We start from the raw sequence: 24,695 nt of genomic DNA, 5'->3' as shown, positions 1-24,695 counted from the left end.
TGTTTATTTATTTTAATTGGGCATGGTAGCTTGTAATCCCAGCGACTTGGAAGGCGGAGGCATGCTGGTCAACCTAGCGAAATCCTCAGGATAAAAAATAAAAAAGGCTGGGAATGCGGCTAAATGGTACAACACTTGCCTGGCCTGGGTGAGGTCCTGAGTTCCAGAACGACAAAAAAAATAAAATAAAATTTGGACGTGTTTTTCCAACAAAAGTTTTGTTGAAAGACCTTGTAACATATCTGGGGTGAGAGAGGAGGGAATAAAAATAAATAAATAAATAAATGGCTCAAAAGTAAGTGCAGGGAAATAAAAGTGGAGAAGGGTGGCTGGCCAGGACTTGCTCTTGGTTTGCACCCTCCCCTCCCCCAGAGGGTAACGGCTCCAGCACTTCGGTCTTCAGCGAGGACCCAAGGGTGGCCTGGGCTGGGGCTCCAGGTACCTTTCCCTCGGTAATTATTCATGAGGCAGAGCATCATGGGAGTCCTTCTTACTATTCATGAGGGGGCGGGGCCTCCCGCGGGGACTCCTGGGAGGGATCTCAGTTATTCATGAGGAAAGGGGCAGGCACTACAGAGCCCACTTTCCTTGCTATTCATGAGGGGGCGGGCCTTCCCTCCCGCTGGGGCTCCTGGGAGGATTCTAAAATGTTCTTGAGGCCACGGGGGCGCCTAGGAGGCGGGAACGCAGCTCCGGAGCCGACCGGAGTCGGACCCTCGGTCTTCCCCGCGGGAAAGCCCTGAGGAGATATTTTCTTTTTAAACATTACGAAATTTGAGGATGGTGGGACAAAGCGACTAACTCCCACTTTCCTGTGATTCCTTGGCCGGAAAACTGTCGAAATCTGTGGTAAAAAGGGGTTTTCTCCCCAGTACTTTCTTGTGGAAATAGTTTCATCTTTTCATGGACCGAAGGGGGTAAAAGGTGCATCACCATGTGATTGGAGTCTCCTGTTGGCCACTTTCTCTGTTAAGGTCACCCCAGTTTGCCTCTTTGGAGATGTTTTGGGCTGATATGCGAGCATCCGGGATGGGTCTCTTCTCAGGGTTTGGTTATGTTAAATCCCCAGGATTTGCTGTTTGATGTTTATTATATGGCGGGGGGGGGGGGCGGGGGGGAGGTTTCCCCAATAGACTTTCAAAACCCTCCCACAGAGTCAAAATTACTGGGATGGAATAGGGGCATTGAAATACCATCTAAGCACCATTTTGGTCTGTGAATCTCGTTCTCTGGAGGGTGAGAAGAAACCAGAAAAAAAATTTGGAAAGATAGCTTTAGGAATTTCAAAAAAAGCCTGCGTATTCCCCCCCCCAAAATAAACAAATAAATAAAAATTAAAAACATCCAAGTATGAGAGGAAAATAAGGAATTGTAAGAGTCTTCAATTTCAAAATAATTCGGGCCCCTTTTTTATCCTTAGTGGTTGACACACCAAAGTACCCTGGGGGTAAGTGCGTTCTTGAAAAGCCCCACAAGCACCACCCGAGTCTCACTTAATACAATTGCCCAAATAGGATAAATCTTGGGTCAGATTTATATTTTATTACAACGAAAATGCTTTCAAATGCCTACTGTGAAAAGTTCAAAACAATCTTGTGCATTAAATAAGTTAAGGCTCTTCCACTTGGTGGAATTACATGCAGCCATTAAAATCTGTAGAAGTGTATTTATTGACTTGGAAAAAGAATTCATTGAAAAAAGCAAGAGTACAAAGTAGTATGAATAGTTATCCCACTTTTTGGTTATAAATAAATGTGTATATGTATGTTTTGTGTATATATATATATATATATATATATATATATAGACATACACATATGTACAAAATTCCAGAATTATGTAAATACCAAGTGTTTATAAGTGAATTTAATTGTTAAAAACCTGTATTTTGGGCTGGGGTTGTGGCTCAGCTGTAGGGCGCTCGCCTAGCACGTGTGAGAGACACTGGGTTTGATCTTCAGCACCATATAAAAAATAAATAAATGAAATAAAAGTGTCATATTCATCTGCAACTTTAAAAAATATTAAAAACCCTATATTTTGTCAATGTTTTGACAGGTTACTTGTATAGTTTTTAAGGACTATTTTAAAACATCTACTAATTTAATGTTCACTGAATGCTGAAGCAAAGCCTTATGGTATAGTTGTAAAGGAGTTCAGATTATGCTTTTTACTTAGCACTAAATATGCTGAGTTTTCAAATATATACCTAGGTCTTTCTTTCTTTCTTTCTTTCTTTCTTTCTTTCTTTCTTTCTTTCTTTCTTTCTTTCTTTCTTTTTTTTTTTTTTGTGTGTGTAGTTGTAGATAGACAGCATGCCTTTATTTTATTTTTATGCAGTGCTAAGGATTGAACCCAGTGCCTCACACATTCTAGGCAATCTGCCATTGAGCTACAACCCCAGCCCCTGTATAACTAGTTTTGAATTGATATTAGATGAAATGTAACCTTTTAAGATGGTTAAGTAACAATGTGATTTTAGCGACTTTATACAGAAAGTAGAAAATGCATTTTGGTCGGACATGTTTGTAACTCTTTGATGAAATACCTTATTGTTACTTTAGAAACAATGAGTCTTAGATTGCTAAATTCTAGTTTTATCTCTCTCTATATATATGAACCAATGGACTGGGGATGTGGTTTAGTGGTAGAGTGCTTGCCTAGCAAGCATAAGGCTCTCGGCAAAAAGTTAAGAAAGAAAGAAAAAGTGGACTCAAGGGAAGAATTATTATTATTCATCTATTCATCCTAGCTTTACTAGTTTTACAAAACTTTAATTTCATTGTTTATGTATATATTTTACTGCACATAATTAATAATAGCATTACCACCTATTTAATCTGTTAGAGCTAGTACATTAATTTTGTTTATTTTTTTTTTCTTTTTTGTTTTGTTTTTGACTAGTACATTTAAATAATTCTAAACTTAAAGTCTCTTTTTTGTTTGTTTTTATTGTTTTTAACAAAAGAACATGTCAGTACTCCAAATTTCTTAAGTGTTACTACAAAATTTTAAAGCTACATTAATGCTTTATTTTTTTAATATATTTTTTTAATGTGGTACTGAGGATCGAACCCAGTGCCTCACACATGCTAGGCAAGTGCTCTACCACTGAGCTACAGCCCTTCAATTTTTTAGAATATAAAGTTTGTAAAAGGAAAGTACAGATTGATGGATATTATGGGATTTTTTTGTTTTTGTTTTTGTTTGTATGGTGCTGGGGAGTAAGCCTAGGACTTCACACATGCTAGGCAAGTGCTTACCACTGAGCTATACCACCATCCCTGATAGGTATTAAATGTATCTTATGATTTATTTTATTTTTTTAAAATTGGTTAATTAATTTATTTTATAGTAGAATGCATTTTGACATATTGTATACAAATGGAGCATAACTTCTCATTCCTCTGGCTGTACATGGTGTCTTATGATTTTTTTTAATTAATTTTTAAATATTTTTTCTTTCTTTTTCCCTTTGTTTTCCTGTCATAATATTCCTTCTTATGTATATCAATTGACTGGGGATATAGCTCAGTTGATAGAGTGCTTGCCTTGCATGCACAAGGCCCTAGATTCAATCCCTGGCACCACAAAAAGAAAAGAAAAAAAAAAAAGATATATCAAAACTCATACTGATTGAGGTAACTCATACTTGTAATCCCAGTTACTCAGGTGATAGCAGGAGGATCTCAAATTCAAGGCTCACTTGGCAACTTATCAAGTTGCTACTCAAAAATAAAAAGAAGGGCTATGGTTGTGGCTCAGTGGTGAAGTGCTATGCCTTGCACATGTGAGGCACTGGGTTAGATCCTCAGCACCACTTAAAAATAAATAAACAAAATAAAGATATTTTTTCCATGTATAAAGAAAAAATATTATAAATAAATAAAAAGAATGGGATCTAGCTCAGAGGTAGAATACTTCTGGTTAAATTCCCCTTACTGGGGGGGAAAAAGACATTAAGTCTTTTACACATTTTTTCCTATTTTGCAGTTTTCTTTTCTTTTAAAAACATGCGTTTTTTCGAACTAATATTCTTTTTTTTTTTTTTTTAACTAGAGGCATCAATCTTTAATAACTTACAGGCAAATGCTAAAAAATAGTTAATAATAATACAGAGAACACACATGGCTTATAAAAAGGATTGTGGGTCTACAAATGTGAGGGAGAGATCTTGGTATTTTCACACAGACACAAAAAATAAAGACTATTATGACTGGCTCGTACTAATATTCTTTATCTAGAATATTTGATCAAGAGGTAAACGGTTTACTTTTTTTTTCAAATTATGCTAAATAGACTCTACGGTAAAAACTCCATAAATTAGACAGCATAATAAAATTTGTGTAAATGTAAAAAGATAGCTATTGCCTATCAAAACGTGGAACCTTTCATTTAAAAAAAACAACAGATCTGAGGATGTGGCTCAATGGTCCAGCACTTGCCTAGCATGCACCAGGACCTGGATTCCATCCCCAGCAATGGAAAACAACAACAACAACAACAACAAAAAAAAAAACTCTTCATTGTCTTAACTTCCTTTCTTCTTTGTCTCTTGTACTTTGTTTTTCTAACCAGGATAAATTCATGAGATAAGAAAAAGATGGCATCTAGAATAAATACCAGTTTCACTTTGATTCCCAATCAGAAATATAGACGTAGTAATCGTCGATCCAGCTATTTTTCCAACACCCTTGATTCAGATTCTCAGCCCTTATCAACGCTTGGAAATTTTAAAGCCTTGCCATTGGAAATATTCCAAATAATCTTAAGATATTTGTCAGGTGAGGATTGATTACTATGAGTAGACTACATAAAACACTAGAATATTTTAATTTTTCCTAAGAACTAGTTTATCATCTCAGGCTCTGCTAAAATGTTAATAGCATTCATATTAAGTTTGTTTTCAAAATTTAATCAGTGTTAGCTCCTTAGGGATAGAATGAGAAAGCTCAGTGCTCCAACTCTTTAAAGCATACCTCTAACTTAATAATGTAGTAGATTGATTGTTATATCTCAACAAGTTTATAATCATTGAAAACTGGATTTAAAACAATTTTAAGATATTTTCTTGTAGGTTTATTATTTTTATTATTTAGTTAACTTATAAGTTAATAGACTGTACTGAGTGATGTTATTGTATTTAAGCCATTTATACATAAATATATATATATATATATATATATTTCTTTTGGTAGTGAAGGATGTCAGCATGCTAAGTATGGTGTCTAAAACAGTCAGCCAGCACATTATTAATTATATTTCGACTGCATCAGGAAGCAAAAGACTTTTACTACAGGACTTTCATAACCTTGAGCTGCCTGGTAGGAAACAAGACTCTGCTATACTGGAGCACTACAGATCTCTAGGTAATTTAAGAAATGAAAATTGCAACAAGTAAAGAATTAAACAATAAGATGATTTTATTATATACTTCTATAACGCTAGTGGGATATGGAATATTTCCTGAAATGTACCTAATAATATGGTGTTTTTAACTCTTCAATATAAGGACTTTCCTTTAACAGTCCCTTACATTTATCTTTAAAGATAAGAAAATGTACTTTAATGTAAAGTGTCAGTCCTTGTGATTTCATGTGGATACAATATCACCTATGCTTATTGTGTAGGTGGTTTACCAGTTTAGGAACTTGATATGTTTTCTATGCTTTACTTCCTGAGGATCCTTGCACCTCTTTTCCATTTCTATTATAATATAGTCCTTAAAAATATAAATATAAGCACATCATTTTGAGAGGTCACTTATTCTCTTAATCAGAACTATGTTTTCTTTTTCCTTTTTAAGCACTCTGCACATTTACTAATAAATCATTATTCTATAATGAAACTGATCTTGTCAAAGGAAATTGTATATAGTCTTTCTTCACTTGATATCTAATCATTTTTTAAAATTTTTTAGTTGTAGATGGGCACAATACCTTTATTAATACCTTTATTTCTATTTATTTTTATGTGGTGCTAAGGATCAAACCCAGTGCCTAACACATGCTAGGCAAGTGCTCTACCACTGAGCTACCACCCCAGTCCATATAACCATTTTTATATTTTACCCCATTCATTTATTTCATGCTCCCTAGAGTGCTAAAATAAAATCCTAATTCTGACTTGACTACTGATACCTATTTAACTCTGAAACTACTTTAGAATCAACGAAAGCATGACAATGTTGAGATTTAAATAAAGGCATAATAATAATAATAAGTTGAGCAAATGTTGCCTTTTAGTAGTCCAAGGATGCCTACTTTAAGATAATAAAAGAAGACTATATAGGTATGTAAATACATCAAAGTATATTTGATGAGTATATTTAATAAGACCAAATGAAAGGTATACAATATGAATACAATATTGTTGGTTTCAGTATTTATGACTCAGTTTAGTAAATCCTGTAACTGAATAACGGCAATTACGTTTTGCCTCTTATCATTGTAAATATATGTATATTTTTTCAAACATTATTAGTTGAATAATAGAGCTTGTCCTTTGGTTTCAGTCAGAATTTGTTTTTTCCGGATCAAGTCTCAGTTGTTTAAGCAAATGAGCAAAGTATTAAGACAATTGCATGAAAATTATAAGGGCCTAGGGATGTAGCTCAGTAATAAGTGCTTACATAGTATGGATAAGACCCTGGCTTCCATCCCGAGCACAGCAAAAAAGAAAAAGAAAATTATATGGATCATTGCTCTTAAAAATACAAATATGTATTGTGTTGTGGGGGTAGGTATTGGGAATTTAATCCAGCATTTTATCACTGTGCTAAGTTGGTTAGGGCCTTGCAAAATTGCTAAGGCTAGCCTTGAACTGGTGATCCTCCTGCCTCAGCCTCAGTCACTGGAATTATAGGATGCGCTACTGCACCCAGTTTGTATTGATCATAATAGGTTTTTTTTTTTCCTAGAGAGAGAGAGAGAGAGAATTTTTTAATAATTATATTTTAGTTTTCGGTGGACTCAACATCTTTATTTTTATGTGGTGCTGAGGATCGAACCCAGCACCCCATGCATGCCAGGCGAGCGCACTACCACTTGAGCCACATCCCCAGCCCCTAGTTGTTTTTTTAATGGTTTCATTCATATAATGTTTCAGGATTCCATTTAATTTTGATGCAGATATCTAGTTTATGATTGATTCTTTAGGTAAATGTTTGATGTACACACCGTTTTCTCACATTTCCTTCTTATCTGATCTGTTCTTATTTTCGGACATTAAAATAACATTTTCAGAATCCTGTACTTTTGAAAATTATAAACTTTTTAAATAGTCCTTTTTTATTTATTTATTTTCAGTTATAGATAGACACAATACCTTTATTTTATTGATTTATTTTTATGTGGTGCTGAAGATCAAACCCAGTGCCTCATACATGCAAGACAAGCACTCTACCACTGAGCTACAACCCCAGACCTGGAGATTATAAATTTTAATTTGCTTTTTTTTTTTCCCCACACAAAGAGAGCAAGATTGCCAATGTGGAAAAAACATTACATCTGACTATTTTAATGGGAAAAACTTAGAGAAGTTGGTCTTGAAACAATATAGCAGAGAACCTGTGGTTTACAAAAAATCATCCAATAATGGGTTTTATGGTAAATTACAACCCATAAAAATAGGAGTTTTACCTGGGCATAGTGGGCACACATGTAATCCCAGCCACCTAGGAGGCTGAGGCAGGAGGATTGTGAGTTCAAAGCTAGCCTCAGCAAAAAGCGAGGCACTAAGCAACTCTGTGAGACCATGTCTCTAAACAAAATACAAAAAATAGGGCTGGGGATATGGCTCAGTGATCAAGTGCCCCAGTATCAAAAAAAAAAAAAGGAGTTTTACATTAGAAAAGGCAACCAGCATACAATTAGAACTTACAGTTTCTCTGCTATGATATTGCATGAGACCAAATGCTAAAAAGGAAAGGAAAAGATCTCAACCTAAAATAAAACTCTGAAAATGTCTTTTTTGTATATAAAAATGAGGCTAGGAGCTGGGGGTATAAATTGCTTTGCAAGTGCGTGGCTCTGTGTTCAGTCCCTGGCACTGGGGAAAAAAGGGCATGTATATTTAAAACTCAGTTCTGCTCATATGTTACCCAAACACAGCAACTTCCAAAAATAAATTAGATTCCTATAGATTCTTCAGAATTATATAATTATTATATTATAGAAAATAGTAAATGCAGAGGAGATAAAATTTGAAGAAAGTAAAAAAAAATTGAAGAAAGTCATGAAATTTAGGTATATATTTTTCTACCATGTATCTTATTTTTCAGTTTGAGGACATTTGACCTCACAAGAATGTTAACAGTATCTTGCCATTTTAGGAAAAAAGAATACTTAGGCAAAATAAATCATATACTTCATGTCACTGTAGTTCAAGTCACATCTTACTGAGGGAAATTGAAGGTTTTTTTTTTTTCTTTTCTTTTTTTAAATGTCTGATCACAAAATCTTACACATTCCTAACATGTAAACTCCATAAAAGGATATCTTTGAAAGAAGAGATAGATATTTAATACAAATGGATACTTTCTGTGAGCAAAAATGACTTCTAACCTTTGAAATTTTAAGTATTTATGACTTTAAATTTTTGTATTTGGAAAAAAGAACCAAATCTCTTTTCCCATTCTTTTCATGTTTATATTAACAGTTCTTGGGCTGGGGATGTGGCTCAAGCGGTAGCGCGCTCGCCTGGCATGCGTGCGGCCCGGGTTCGATCCTCAGCACCACATACCAACAAAGATGTTGTGTCCGCCGAGAACTAAAAAATAAATATTAAAAATTCTCTCTCTCTCTCCTCTCTCACTCTCTCTTTAAAAAAAAAAAAAAAAACAGTTCTTAAAATATTTTCCTTTGTGAATGGGAAGTTAATTTCAAGAGAGACTGGAATCTGTTTTCTGTGGAATAAAGATAAAGTTTTCCTAATGTATATTTATTTCTTATTATTGTATCTTTGTAAATCTAAATACTTTAATGTGAATTTCACAACTTTTTTTTTTTTTTTTCAGTACTGGGATTGAACCCAGGGGTGCTCTACCACTGAGTCACATCCCCAGCCCATTTTGTTTGTTTCCTTTTGAGACAGGGTCTTGCTAAGTTGCTGAGGCTGGCCTCAAACTTGTGATACTCCTACCTCAGCCTCCCAAATAGCTGAGATTACAGGCATGCACCACTACGCCCAACAAATTTTACAACTTTTTGCAGGATGTTTTGCCAAGGCCTCCTAGATGGACATCAGAAGCCATGTAGTATAAATGTTTTGTGCCCTTCCTCCCCAGTGTTCCTGTAAAACTTGTATCCTAGTTCACTGTGATATGCTGTACTTGACTTTCAGGAAAACATTGTACTGTAGTATTGATATGCTTAAATTAATTGCATTGTTGTCACTTTTTTCTTGTGTCTCTTTACTTTCTCAGGTCTACTATTTAAAAGATGCACATTGCTGCTACCCACCAAGGAAAGATTAAAGTACATTCACAAGATACTCTCAGAAGTAAGATCATACTTCTGAATTTGTTCATAGTCTTAATTTCTAGTAAAAATATTTTATTACTAATGTGTTATACTCCTTTTAAATCTATAGTTAATAACAACTCATGAATTAGTACTAAAAATTTGATCAGTGATAATCTAATAGTCTACCAGAGTATAAATAAAGTATAATATAGTCATCCCCTTATCCATAATTTCAGTTAATGTGGTGCACACATAATCCCAGATCTGCAGTCTGAGAGTATTAGATAGCAAATTCCAGAAGTAAACAATTCATAACTTTTACATCATGAACCATTCTGAGGAGAATGATGAAAACTCTTGTCAGTATGATCTATCCCACCTGGGTTGTAAATCATGCCTTTGTCCAGTGTAGCCATGCTATATATATTATCACCCATTAATCACTTAAGAGTTGTCTGGATTATCATATGTACTGTTATGGTATCATAATTCTTGTAGTCAAATAATTTTTTCACTTAGTAATGGCCCCCAAAGTGTAGGAGTAATGATGTTGGCAATTTTATTATGGTACATTATTATAATTGTTGTATTTGTTATTTTTGCTGGGTTTTTTTACTATGCCTAATTTATAAATTAAACATTATCATGGGTATTTATATATAGAATAAAACAGTGTAGTATGAAGCATTTTTACCTCACATAGGATTTCTGAGGAAGTTTTAAAGTTATAGTTTTTTTAATAAATTAATTTCTGATGTTGCATCTTATTTTTAAAATATGCAAAAAACAGGGAAGTATTTTAATATATATTATGACAAACCTCTTATGTTAATAAACTTGGAAATGTACATCAATGCATTTGGGCATAATCTCTATACAGGACTTTTGAATTTTACAATACATCCAAACATACATTCTGATGGTTCAGTTATGTGCTCAATAAGATGCAAACTATTCTCATGCTCTGACTGTTTTCCATGAAGTATTTACACTGAGTTCTGGTCTGTATTATTGCAGCAGAATCCCAAATGATCTTTCTGCCATATATTTCATCACTCCCCAAACTGTTCTGTGTACCAATTCAAGGTTGTGATTGTTTGTTCTTTTTTTTTCCCCTAAAGCATCATATTCATCAAGATAATTTTTTTGTTTGAAAATCTTTCAGTGAGTCAGGCATGGTGGTACATGCCTGTAATCTCAGTAACTTGGAGGATGAGATAGGAGATTGCAAGTTCTAGGCCAGCCTCAGTAATTTAGTGAGACCCTGTCTCAGAACAAAAAATAAAAAGGACTGGGAATATAACTGTAGTACGGTGTTCTTGGGTTCATCCCCAGTACCTCCACCAAAAAAAAAAAAAAAAAATCTTTCAGTAGCTATTCAATTTAGGCTTCTCCCACCCATACAACCTTTCTTTCTCTAATTGAATCTAATTAAATTGGTCAGATCTTTCTTACCAAATAAACATTGTTTCTTCTATCTCCATACAATTTTGTCTTTTACCATTACTTTCCATTTATTTATATCTGAGCCCTGCTTTAAGACATTGCTTATTTTACATGTGTCTTTCATAAGCTTTTTTGATCATTACTAAATCTATCTTTTCCTTCTTTTTATATTGTCCAATGTAGTATTTATTCAGTCATTTAAACATTTATACATAGTCTAACCTGAATTATAGTAATTTCACACGTGTATACCTTATTCTTCTAAATAAATTGTGAGCTCCTTGAGGGAAGAGACTGTTTCATACTTCCTTTGAAACTAACACAGTGCTCATCAGAATATGTACTGAAAAAAAACTTGCTTATTGCTGTTATATTTGAATGTTAAATCATTGTACAGATCCAATGAAAAAAAGAATTAATAATTGTTCTCTTTACAGGTTTCCTGTTTAAAATTCAATGGCTGTGCAGCTCCTATGCAATGTTTAGGATTACCATGTTATGGCATGTTTTTACAGGTACATTTTTTAATGAAAGAAGAAATGGAATGCTTTCTTGAACTGTTAACAAGTAGAGCATGGAATCTGTCCTTTCATCGGTTAATAGAATTTACAATAATCTTAAAGAGAGCAAAATAAAACTGAAAATATTTGAGAATGTATTAATCTTTTTAATATTTATTTATTAGAAGTAGTTGGACACAATATCTTAATTTTGTTTATTTATTTTTATGTGGTGCTGAGGATCGAACCCAGGACCTTGCACGTGCTAGACAAGTGCTCTACCGCTGAGCCACAATCCCAGCCCAAGAATGTATTAATCTTATAGTGTGTTTCCATCTCAGATTTTCTTCTTAAGTTTCTAAGTAATGACAAATGTTTAACATTCATTTGCTCTATAACAATGTCCTCTAGGTGTCTAGCCAATTGTTAAAAAAAAAAAGAAAAAAATATCATAGGGTAGTATGTATGTGCATGTGTTTATGTTTATAGTAAGTTTAAACTCTTGGACTAGTTATTTAAGTTGTGATTTTAGAAATCAGCTGTAGAGCTGGGTGTGGTGGTGCACATATGTAATCCCAGCAGCTTGGGAGGCTGAAGCAGGAGGATCACAAGTTCAAAACCAGCCTCAGCAATTTAGCAAGGCACTAAGCAACTTAGCAAGACCCTGTCTCAGATGAAAATTTTTAAAAGGCTGGCGATGTGGCTCCGTGGTTAAGTGTGTCTGAGTTCAATCCCTGGTCCCCCTCCCAAAAAAATTATAAAATTTCAAGAACATTTTTTACTAATCTTTTATTATAAGCAAAGATAAAAATAATAAGTAGTATTAATTAAGCCCTTACAATGTTCCAGACAGTTATAAACAGTTTACATGTATTATTTGATTTAAAACTAACAACCTTAAGAAGTAAGCACTGCACCCAAGAGAATCTGGTGCTGTATCCTGTCCTGCCAGCCACCAACTCATACACATCCAGATTCCAGGGCCTCCTACTAGCCTTCTTCCAAGTTAGAGTGTTCCTTTTTATTCAGAAATTTTGGTCTTTCGGTTTTTTTGGAATAGGTAGCATAAATTCAAAAGGTATATACAGTAAAAAGTTTGTCCCCCATAAGGTCTGTCCCAAGTTTATTGATTTCCCTTCATCAAAAGTAATCACTGTTACCAGTTTCTTTCCTTCCAGAGATGATGATGATGATGATGATGATGATGATGATTAATGCTAGGGACTGAAGATTAATTTTTAAACTACTGAAATCCAATTATTTTAAGATGAATTTATGTGATTAGTTAACCTTTTGAAATCTAATTATAGCTGTATACAGCTTGAATCTCCTTTTCATATATGTCTATGCCTTTTAGTATACTCAGAGATACAAATAAAAGTTTTTTTGTTATTAAAATCCAAAAATCATAAAAAATGCTCAAAATTGTCATATTTAAATCACTATCATTTGTAAGCATTGTCATAAATGACCGCTAGGGGAAGCCAAAGGGTTCTACCGTAATCTTAAGACCAAGACACAGTATAACTGAGTCAAGTGTCTAAAGCTGATTTTCCATTTAAGAGTTCTCTGAAAAGATACTTCCTTTCCAACCGAAAAGAAACTGGATTTTACAGCAATTTTGGTTTAGATTATATAAATTTCTCCACAGTGAATAAAAATTATAGATCATCTTAATCATGTGTTAAAATCACTTATGCTCATAAAGGGGCAGTGACTTGTGTTTTGATTTGGTGGTCTGAACACATGCAATGTTTCCTTTATTTTATTTTCTTCAGACCTTAACAGCAGGTTGGGATGAACTTGAGTGCCATCGTGTCTATAACTTCTTATGTGAGTTGACTAATCTCTCCCGCAAGATGCAGACTGTTGTCTGTAGCAAACCAGGTAAAGAACTACAATTTACAGATGATGTTATACAGAAATTAAGGTGGAAAAAAAAGAAGAGTTCAAAAGTGTTTAAAAATAAATTATGGAGCCAGGTACAGTGGTGCACATCTGTAATTCCAATGACACTGAAGACTAAGGCAGGAGAACTGCAAGTTTAAGGCCCACCTCAGCAATTTAATGAGGCCCTAAGAAACTTAGTAAGACCCTATCTCAAAATAAAACAATAAAAATGGCTGGAGATACAGCTCAGTGGTAAAGTATCCCTGGGTTCAATGCCTAGTACCATTATATATTAATTAATTAATTAATTAACTTTTGGATCCAGGCATGGGGTACACACCTACATTCCCAATTTGGGGGGCTGAGGCAGGAGGATTGCAAATTCAAGATTATCCTAGGAAACTTAGTGAGACCCTGTCTAAAATTTTAAAAAAAGAAGGGCTAGGGATGTAGCTCAGTGGTAGGGCACTCCTGGGTTCAGTCCCCAGTACTAATGAATACATATTTATATACATACACTCATACACAGTAAAAGGAGAAATAAATCTAAGGAAGTGATCAACATCACATGAAATGTTGATGCAAATAGCAGTATGTGATTGGGGAAAGAAAAGTCCTCAGAGGTGATCAACTGAATTAACATTTTATTCCTTAAATTGTGTGCTAGGCACAAAGTAGTTCATTCTAGTGTTCTTGAAACTTTTCTAGCTTAGTTTGATGGTGCATGCCTATAATCCCAGAAGTTTGGGAGGCTGAGGCAAGAGGATTGCAAGATTAAGGCCAGCCTCAGCAATTTAGTGAGTCCCTAAGCAACTCAGCAAGACCCTGTCTCTAAATAAAATATTAAAAAGCTGGGGTGGGATGAGGCTGTAGCTCAGTGGCAGAGCATTTGCCTAGCATATGTGAGACACTGGGTTCGATCCTCAGCACCACATAAAAATAAACAAATAAAATAAAGGCATGCTGTCCATCTACAACTACCAAAAAAAAGAGGGGTCTGGAGATGTGGCTCATGGTTAAATGCCTGGGTTCAATCCCTGGTACCAAAAAAAAAAAAAGAATGATTATTGCAGCATTATTTGTAACCATGAAATCCTCCAAACAACCTAAAAGCCTATCATGAGGAGGATGGAAAAAAACAAATTGTGCTGTATTCACACAATTAAATCCATTAATTATTTAAAATGAATAATTAGAGCCATATATATTAATATGGATAATTTTAAAACTTAATTTGAGAAAAAAGATTACCAAATGATATCTTAACTATTATATCATTTATATACACACATATATAAAAATGTAGAAAAACATAGTTGGGAGGTATGATGATTAACTCTGGTTTTCAACTTAGCTAGATCACAGTACCCTCATATTTTTTTATATTTTTAAAATTTAGTTGTAGATAGATATAATACCTTTATTTTGTTTATTTTTTGTAGTTCTGAGGATCGAACCCAGTGTTTCACACATGCTAGGCAAGCACTCTACCACTGAGCCCATAACCCCAGCCCGTACTCACATATTTGGTTAAACATTATTATAGGATTTTCTGTGAACATATTTTTAGATGAGCTGGACATTTAAATCAGTAAACTTTAAATAAAGCATATTTCCCTCCATAAGGTGGGGGGACACCATCCAATTAGTTGAAAGCCTTTATAGGAAAAGATCTTCCGATGCAAGGAATCCTACCACAAGACTGCCTTTGGACCCCTAGTGCAACTCTTCCCTGGGTCTCTAGCATGCCAATCTACCCTGCAGATTTCAAACTTGCCAACCTCTATAGTCATAAGTCAATTCTTTAAAGAAAATCAACTTCATATTTTCTCTCTCCCTCTATTTCTCCCTCTCCTGCCGCACATACTTGCATAGTTTATGTATATGATGTCCCTCTTGTTGGTTGTTTCTCTGGAAAACCCTAACAGGGCAAAAAACAAATTCAAGATGGGTAATTAATTACTTCTACGGAAAAAGAGGAAGGGCATTGAATCTCTAACATCTGTAATATTTTATTTATTTTAAAATATCTGAAGCAAATAGAAAAAAGAAAATCTTGGCAAAGCTTGGTGATTTGTACACAGTGTTTGTTATAGTACCTCTGCTTTTTTTTTTTTTTTTTAAAGAGAGAGTGAGAGAGGAGAGAGAGAGAGAGAATTTTTTTAATATTTATTTTTTAGTTCTCGGCGGACACAACATCTTTGTTGGTATGTGGTGCTGAGGATCGAACCCGGGCCGCACGCATGCCAGGCGAGCGCGCTACCGCTGAGCCACATCTCCAGCCCCGTACCTCTGCTTTTCTAGCAGCTTGAAATATTTTACTGTAAAACAAATTATGAATCAAAAAGGCAGATTTAAGGGGCTGGGGATGTGGCTCAAGCAGTAGTGCGCTCGCCTGGCATATGTGCGGCCCGGGTTCGATCCTCAGTACCACATACAAACAAAGATGTTGTGTCAGCTGAAAACTAAAAAAAAAAAAATATTAAAAAATTCTCTCTCTCTCTCTCTCTCTCTTTAAAAAAAAAAGGCAGATTTAAAAGTCTGATGAATTGGGGCTGGAGTTGTGGCTCAGTGATAGAGCACTTGCCTGGCATGTGTGAGGCCCTGGGTTCAATACTCAGCACTGCATATAAATAAATAAATAAAATTAAAGATACATTTACAGTTTAAATAATATTTTTTAAAAGTCCAATGAATCAATAATAAAATTAATTTATCATGTTCTTCTCTGGTCAAAAACCCTCATTAGCTCTTTGATGTTTTCAAAATAAAATCCATATTATTTATACTAGTCCTCACATTTTGTTCCCAGCCTACTTTTTCAAAGTTATTGTCCACTACACTTTATATCAGTTTGACCTAGGCATATTGCTTTCTCTACTCACTGTGTTTCAGATACCTTTTACACAATTCTATCTCACTACCTTTTATTCATTCTGTCTCATTTTCCTGAAATACCATCTCTCCTTCTCATCCTTTAAGAATCAGTACTTAAACTGGGCACAGTGGCACATATCTATAATCCCAACTCGGGAGGCTAAGGCAGGAAGATTGCAAATTAAAGGCCATATGAGCACCTTAGCATGACCCTGTCTCAATATAAAAAAAAAATAAAAAAGACTGGGGATGTAACTCAATGGTAGAGAACCCCTGAATTCAATCTCCAGGACTCTCAATAAATAAAATAGAGTCTATTCACCTGACTCCTTCTAAGATTCAGTTCACCTGACAGCCTCCCACCCAGCATTTTGTGATCTCTGAAGGCCTATAGTAATCTCTCTCCTCTAAACTTGTAACTTACATTTGACTTAACACATCAGGAGGTACTTATGTATTGTCTTAGATTATTAGACTTTTTGCTGTGTTTCAGATCTAGTCCAGAGCCTCCTGAATGCTAGGCAAATATTCTGTCAATGAGCTACATCTCCAACCCTAGACTTTCTATTTACACTTGTCTTATCTCCAAGTAAGTAAAATATAAATGATGTAAAATGTAAAATGGTATAACTTCTGAAAACACTTTGGCTGCCCCTCAAAAAACTAAACATAAAATTACTATATGACCCAGCAATTCCACTCCTAGATATATATGTAATGAAACTGAGAGCAGGCACTTAGACAAATACTTGTATGCTAATGTTCATTTCATAATTTTTCATAATAGCCAAAAGGTAAAAACAACCCCAAAACCCAAGTGTCTATCAATAGACAAATAAACAAAATGTGAGTATGCTACAACATAGATGAACTTTTTTTTTTCTCACAAAGCTTCATTCTCAGCTTTCATCCAACATAGATAAACTGAAAACATTATACTAAGTAAAAGAGGTCAGGAACAAAGAGATAAATATTATATGAATCTACTTACATTAGATACTTAGAACAGGCAAATACACAGAGACAGAAAGTAGATTAGCGATTACCAGGAACTGGGGAAAGGGAGGAACTGGAAGTTATTGCTTAACGGCTGCAGAGTTTGTATTTGGAATGATGAAAAAGTTTTGGACATAGACAATGTTTATGGTTGAACAAAATTGTTAATGGAATTAATGCCCCTGGATTGTACACTTAAAAATGGTTTAAGGTGCTGGTATTGTGGCTCAGCGGTAGAGCACTCACCTAGCACTGGCGGGACCCGAGTTCAATCCTCAGCACCACATAAAAATAAAGGCATTGTGTTGTGTCCATCTACACCTAAAAATAAATAAATAAAAAAAAATAATTAAAAAGGTTTAAAAAGCCAGGAACAGTGGCACACATCTGTAATGCCAGCAACTAGAGACGCTGGAACAGGATGATCACAAGTTCAAGACTAGCCTCAACAACTTAATGAGGCCATAAACAATTCAACAAGACTGTCTCAAAAAAAAAAAAATATTGGTGATGTATCTCAGTGGTAAAGTATCCCTGATACCATAAATAAATAAATAAAATGGCAAATTTTATAAATACCACAGTTTTTTTAAAATTAATAACACCATTTTAAAAGCCGTTAATTTGTACACTTCATTTTAGTTTTGGGTGCTCAAGATTGAACCCAGAGCTTCATGCATGCTAAGCACATGTTCCACCACTGAACTATACCCCCAGCCCAAATTGTACAGTTTATTTATTTGGTACTAGTGGAGATTGAACCTAGCACCTCATACATATTAGGCAAACACTATACCACTGAGCCAAATCTCTAGCCCCAAAACTGTACACTTTAAATAACAGAATGTATGGTATATAAATTATATTTCAATAAACAAGAGGAAAAGAAACAATGAGGCGAGGAGAGTGACACACACTCTCCTCTATCCCAACTACTTGGGAGCCAAGGCAGGAAGATTGCAAGTTCAAGGCCAGCCTCAGCAATTTATTAAGACCCTGTCTCAAAAAATAAAAGCACTGGGGATATAGCTCAGGGTAAAGTGCCCCTGGGTTTAATCCCCAGTACCAAAAAAAAAAAAAAAAAAAAAAAACGAAATAAAGAGAAAATAAATCAAGAAGATAAGGGTAAGAAGAAAGTCAAACTACAAAGTTAGGGCATCTTAACAGCTGGGGTTGTAGCTCAATGGTAGAGCGCTTTCCTAGCATGTGTAATGTACTAGGTTTGATCCTTAGCACCATATAACATAAAAGTAAACAAATAAAATAAAGGTATTTTGTCCATCTGCAACTGAAAAAAAAAAAACCAGATAATCTATTGGTAATTCTTGTTTAGAAACCCAGTTTATGTGGCGCATGTTTGTAATCCCAGCAGTTTAGAACACTGAGGCAGGAGGATTGTGAGTTCAAAAAAAAACCTCAGCAAAAGTGAGGCACGAAGCAACTCAGTGGGACCCTGTCTCTTAAATTCAAAATAGTGGTCGAGTGTCTCTGAGTTCAATCCCCAGTATCAAAAAAAAAGAAACCCAGTTTATGATCACTGGTCACTATGACCCACAATGGTTAATGTGTTGCAGTGATCACTACCCAATATGCAATCCACCTCTCTAGAAAAATGGTTTATAATTCTTTTGCTTTATAGGAAGTGCCCGAAAATTAGAATTAAGGATCAGACTATTCTGTAGAAATGTCCTCCTTGATCATTGGACACATCGAAGTGATTCTGCTTTTTGGTTGACACGAATATTAAAACCATGGCCAATGGTGAATCAGGCAAGATTACTGTATATCATCTTTGGGCCAACATCTTCTCAGGATGGTGAGCACTGATTTTTCAGAATGTATGTTATATTAACTGATTAATTGCTTTTGCTTTGTGAAGCCAATCTTTTTTACCTGTTCAATTCCACCACTCCTAATGATTAACCTATTTCATGATTTCATAGATGTATATACTACATTAACTTGTGCTTAGCTTAAGCGTCAAGACAGAAATTGTTCTGCTGAAGAACATTAACAAACGTTTTTTTATCGTCCCTGGGTTTATGTGAAATAGCTGTTTTCCAGTTTTAAACATTATCTTAACCCAAGGTTATGTTTGCTGCTGGAGTGTCTAATAGTACTACTAAGAAGCAAAGTAGTGGCAGAATTGATGCTTATTTAATTTCAGGTGCATAATATGACTTGCAAGATTTTTGCCTAAATTTTTCTTGCATTTCTTGCATTTCATGCATTTATTTAGTCCACATTGACTTATATCAGGAGGAAACTAAAATATGTTGAGAAGCAGCAGGGAGTTAATCTGAGATTAAAATTTTGTTATGTGTACTCCACAAAGAAAACTGGTCATAAATATAATAAAAAATTTAATTACTGTTTTGTTATATATGTTTAAAAGATTCTCAAATATAGCATGTTCTTTTGAGGAAGAATATCAGTGGTTTTTGTTTTATTTCAGTAAATTGCTTATTCCAATTTCTGTAATGAGGTAACATCATCTTTGAACTAAAAGCACTATTCTGATGAAACTACCTTTACTTTATCTGGCTATATTGTTGCTATGTTTCATCACATTAGTAAGAAACATTCAAATTTATATTATTATCAGAATTGGCCTTTTATTATGAAAGTATCTTATATAAATGATGGGATCTCATTAGGCAATCCACTTTCCTTTTTAAACAATCCATGAAATCTGTATCACAAAACCAATTATTCTATCATAGCCTAGTTTCTGTTTCAATTCAGGACAGGTGGTTTGGCAGAAAATGATAGAAGGACCTACAGATGAATCCAGTCTGAAAGGTTTGGCTGATGCCATTAAACTACTGTATGATACAGGCACCAAAGAGTGGACAGCAGATGATGTTATCAGTCTTGTAGATGAACTGTCAGGTACAAATATTCATTTACTAATATACAGTAATATTATGACTGTATTAAGTACAGTAATAGAAATGTAGTGTTAGAATATTATTATAAAACTGTAAGAAAAGCCAGGTAGGGTGGTGCACACCCATAATCCCAGCAACCAAGGAGGCTGAGGTAAGAGAATTGTAGGTCCGTGGTGAGCCTCAGAAACTTAATGAGACCCTATCTCAAAATAAAATAAAAATGGGGCCTGGGATTGTAGCTCAATGGTAGAGTGCTTGCCTAGCATGTGTGAGGCACTGGGTTTTATTCTCACTGTACATATAAATAAATAAAGGTCCATTGACAACTAAAAATAATAAAATAAAAAGAGCTGGGGGTGTGGCTTAGTGGTAGAGTATCCCTGGGTTCAATCCCCAGTACTGGAAAAAAAAATTGTAAGGAAAATTCTACAGGTAACAAATTCAATCCTTATTAGAAACCACTGATTGCTCTAAAATATTTGAAGAGTTTTGCATAATGTTTGAAAAGAATACATTTAATAAATTTTCTTTCAATTGCCAATTTTATAAATATATTATTATTTGAAGGATTTATATTTTAATTATCTCTCTTATTCCCATTTTGTGAGTTCTTAGGAACATCTTTCTAGGTTATGTAAGAAGAAAACCCTCTCCTACTGGTATAGGAGAGGTGAAAATAATTTTTTTCATTCCTGCATAATGTTTTAGATGTTAAAGTTTACTAGGATTCTTCCTTATATAAGATTAGTTCACTTTGCCTCTCATATATGTAGGATAATTACTTTGACTACATTACTTCTACATTTGTAAAAGCTACCATGGCTTGGCAATAATCTCTGCTCTGGTTGAATGCTATAATTGAAAAACTTAAACATTTTTTCCTATGTGTTTCCCTTGGTACTAATTGTATTTCCAATAAGGCAATGTAATATTGCATGTATTTAAAGATGTTTAATATAGCTATTGTGTAATTTCTCATTAAATAACCATTCTTCCTCTAATAAAAGTGGTTCCTCGGGAGTGGCTTCTAGAGAATAATGCACGTCTCCTAATCCTAAGTGGAAATAACATCTGTTTCACTTTCATGGCTAGTAAAGCTGTGAATGGACGGGCCATTGAACTGGCAAGGCTCATTGTCTTTTTGGCTTTGGTAAGTAAAAAATAAGTTTTTCTCTAGCAAGTTGTTTAACATTATAATTGATTTACCAGAGCGGCTGAGGATGTAGTTTAATGGTGGAGCACTTGCTAGCATACTTAAAGAGTTCCTGGGTTTGATTCCTGGCACTGCAAAAATGAAAAAAAAAAAAAAAAAAAAGATAAAATAAAGCCAGACTTAGTGGCACATGCCTGCAATCCCAGCTACTGGGGAGGCTGAGACAGCAGGATCAAAAGTTTGAGGCCATCCTTGGTGACCCTGTCTCAAAATAAAATGAAAAGTTCTGGGGATGTAGTTTAGTAGTAGATTGCTTGCCTAGCATTCACTAAGATCCTGGGTTCAACCTACATACAACAGATCAATAAATAAATTAATTCTTACTTTTCAGTTTTACCTAGGAACATGTAGTCTTTAAATATGTATCTTTTAAATCATGTAGAAATAGCCAGGCACAGTGGCCCATGCCTATAATCCCAACAATTTGAGGCAGGAGGACCTCAAGTTTGAGGCCAGCCTAGGCAATTTAGCAAAGCCCTAAAGCAATTTAGCAAGAACCTGTCTCAATTAAAAAATAAAAAGGGTTTGGGGGGGGGGGAGCTGGGGTTGTGGCTCAGCAGTACAGTGTTTACCTAGCACATGTGAAGCACTGGCTTCCATCCTCAACACCACATGAAAAAATAAATAAATAAAATAAAGGTATTGTGTCATCTACAACTAAAAAATAAAAATAAATAAAGAGTTGGGGATGTAATTCAGTAGTAAAGCACTTCTGAGTTCAGTCCCAGTACCAAACAAACAAACAAATAAGTGTTCTTTAGGACTCTCAAGATGGAAAATTGATACCACAGTGCTTTGCCTACTGAAATTCTCTATTGTCTTCATTATATTCCCTGCAAATAAAGCCATGCCTTTTTTTTTTTTAAACCCATGGTGCCGACAATCAACTCCAGCACCTCATACATGCCAGGCAAGGATCTATCACTGAGCTGTATCCCCAGCTTCAAACCATGTTTTTATAGCTTATCTTTGTATCTCCAATTCTTTTTTTTATTTTTCTTTTCTTTCTTTCTTTTTTCTTTTTCTTTTTTCTTTTTTTTTTAGGTGTAGATGGACATAACACAATGCCTTTTTTAATTTTTATGTGGTCCTGAGGATTAAACCTGGGTCCTGCCCGTGCTAGGGGAGTCCTCTACCGCTGAGCCACAATCCCAGCCCCTCCAGTTCTTAGTGGTATTCTATAAATGCTTACAGAATGATTGAATGAGCAGAAGTCTTATATTTTATTATATAATAACTATTTTCAACATTAATTCTTGTATTAGTGAATAATACTCTGATAATCTTGAACCAGGCTTTTATTTATTTCATATTTTATTTCCACTAAAATTGCACCATTTGAAAGCAAAGAGTATTAAAGATACAAGCATTTCCTTTTTATAAAATCAATGGGGTATCATATGTAATACATTATGTTAAATCATACTATCATTGTCAGTACCATTTTCAAATTCTTTCTTCACATGAAGATTTACAATAATACTTTTATGTCTAAATCAGGTGTGTGAGAAAGAACTATACTGCATGGATTGGGCAGTTAAAATGATGCAAAAAGTCTGTAAAGTCTTTAGCACTCTGGTGGAAAGAAATAACTTCCTGCAGAGTGTGGCAAATGCATTTGCCTGTGTTACAATGGAAATGCTGCAGTCAATCATGTCTGGTAAGTATGAGTGAGTAAAAGTCTCTACTTAAGACAGAAATATTTCTGTGTAGACCATTATTTCTAAACTAACAATAGAAGGAGCAGACATTTTATTGTTCATTTGTGAGATATTTTTAGTTCCTAGCTTTAAAAAAAATTTTTTTTTGTAGTTGTAGATGGACAGGATGCCTTTATTTTGTTTATTTTTATGTGGTACTGAGGATTGAGCCCAGTGCCTCATGCATGCTAGGCAGGTGCTCTACCGCTGAGCCACAACCCCAACCCTAGTTCCTAGCTTTTGTCACTTCAAAAATCTGCTAATGGTTTCAATAGAGAACATGAAGTTGAAGAGTCTGCTCTGAAAGGAACTAAATTTCAATTATGCTATACAACAAAAATTTTAATTTGCTCATTTACCAACTATCATTATCCTCATAATATCTCATGTTTGTATAGTTTTTGATAATATTTTATATTTTATTAGGTGGCCAACATGATAATTAATCCTCTTTTACAGATAAGAAAAATAAGGCTTTGAGAAATAACCTGACTTGCACAGGTCATAAAGTTAGAAATAATAAAGCATGGACCAGCATTCTTTTCCTCTGATTTCTAATCCAGTGTTCTTATATAATTACATTATTTCAATGATTAATGTCCGACTTACTAAAGGTCAATAACAGAAAGTCTTTTCTTTAAATATTATTAGGAACAATTGGAACATCTTATATTTCTAAATCATATTTTAAAATTTTTAACTGACATTTTCTTTTCCCTACTGTCTGTTCCTGTGTATGACATATAGGAGATCGTGATGAAGACGACAGAGGCTTTTTGAATTTGTTCCATCTTGTACATGCTCAGGCTAACTTCCATAAGGAGGTCTTATATTTGACCATGAATACACTCTCTCCCTAAATACTCAGAAAACCTTGCATTTAGAGAATACATCGCTGAATTAACACTTAGAAGAATACTACTTTTCCACACCTGAAGAATAGCATCTATGGGGCTTTTTATCATCTAAGGAACCTAGGAATTCAAAAGCTGCATAGGATTTTAGCAGCAATTGCTCACACGATTATTAATATAAAAACAACAGGCAAACCCAAGAATATGCTGTAATTTCTCTGGAAAATAAGCTCTGCCTCAGACTCCAAGTTTTGTTAAATTCAACACCAAACCAAAATAGAAGGTTAACTGTCAGTCCGTTCTGTTTGTGTGGATCTTTGAAAAAAGAGAAAATTCTGTTTTATAGTTAGAACAGACCCAAATTCACTAAACAATAGTATCTGTTCACTTTGCATAGGTTGTGTAGATACAGCCTAGAATGTTTTGTGAAGATTTGCAATATGGTATTTTAGAATGTGCAGAATATAAATCACATTCCTTATTACCTCTTGGCATGTGATTACAAAGAATAATATATTTCATTCATATTTTATATGGAGTAACAGATAAAGAACAAAAGAAGTATGTTGTATATATATATATATATATACATATTATATATATATAATATATGTACAGGCATATCATATACATATATATTTCCTTCTTTAAAACAATGACACAAAAGGTCCATAAATAGAGGAAGGTATATATTATCATAATACAACCAAATCATCTTATACTTTTCTGGGGATTAGAATGAAATGTTACAAATAAGAGAAACTATATAATGAAAGAAAGTAGCTATTCTGCTGCTAGAAAAATCTTCACAAATAATTTGCCCTTCTTTCTAAGCTTTCTTCCATATCTCAAAAAATGGGATTT

The 24,695-nt window shown here is 34.4% G+C and overlaps 1 protein-coding gene across 1 annotated transcript; it reads left to right on the top strand.

Annotated features, from left to right (window-relative positions):
* The first annotated feature begins 892 nt into the window (after nucleotides 1–892).
* On the top strand, nucleotides 893–23,837 carry Fbxo47 (F-box protein 47). Its single transcript, XM_077801275.1, has 10 exons — nucleotides 893–974; nucleotides 4,579–4,784; nucleotides 9,425–9,501; nucleotides 11,348–11,425; nucleotides 13,189–13,297; nucleotides 18,813–18,989; nucleotides 19,919–20,065; nucleotides 21,072–21,214; nucleotides 22,778–22,937; nucleotides 23,725–23,837. The coding sequence occupies exons 2-10, from the start codon at nucleotides 4,604–4,606 to the stop codon at nucleotides 23,835–23,837; spliced, it is 1,185 nt and encodes a 394-aa protein (XP_077657401.1). The 5' UTR covers nucleotides 893–974; nucleotides 4,579–4,603.
* Nucleotides 23,838–24,695: the final 858 nt, after the last annotated feature.

Source organism: Urocitellus parryii, chromosome 7 (assembly GCF_045843805.1).
Source record: "Urocitellus parryii isolate mUroPar1 chromosome 7, mUroPar1.hap1, whole genome shotgun sequence".
NCBI classification, from domain to species: domain Eukaryota; kingdom Metazoa; phylum Chordata; class Mammalia; order Rodentia; family Sciuridae; genus Urocitellus; species Urocitellus parryii.
Note: the sequence above shows the minus strand (reverse complement) of the source record. Positions and strands in the feature narration are given on the sequence as shown.

Coding starts and splice junctions, on each gene's coding strand:
- Fbxo47 (XM_077801275.1), top strand. CDS start 4,604: ATGGCATCTAGAATAAATACCAGTTTCACTTTGATTCCCAATCAGAAA. Junction 11,426..13,188: donor GTTATGGCATGTTTTTACAG/GTACATTTTTTA, acceptor TATTTTCTTCAG/ACCTTAACAGCAGGTTGGGA. Junction 21,215..22,777: donor TCATTGTCTTTTTGGCTTTG/GTAAGTAAAAAA, acceptor TGTCTAAATCAG/GTGTGTGAGAAAGAACTATA.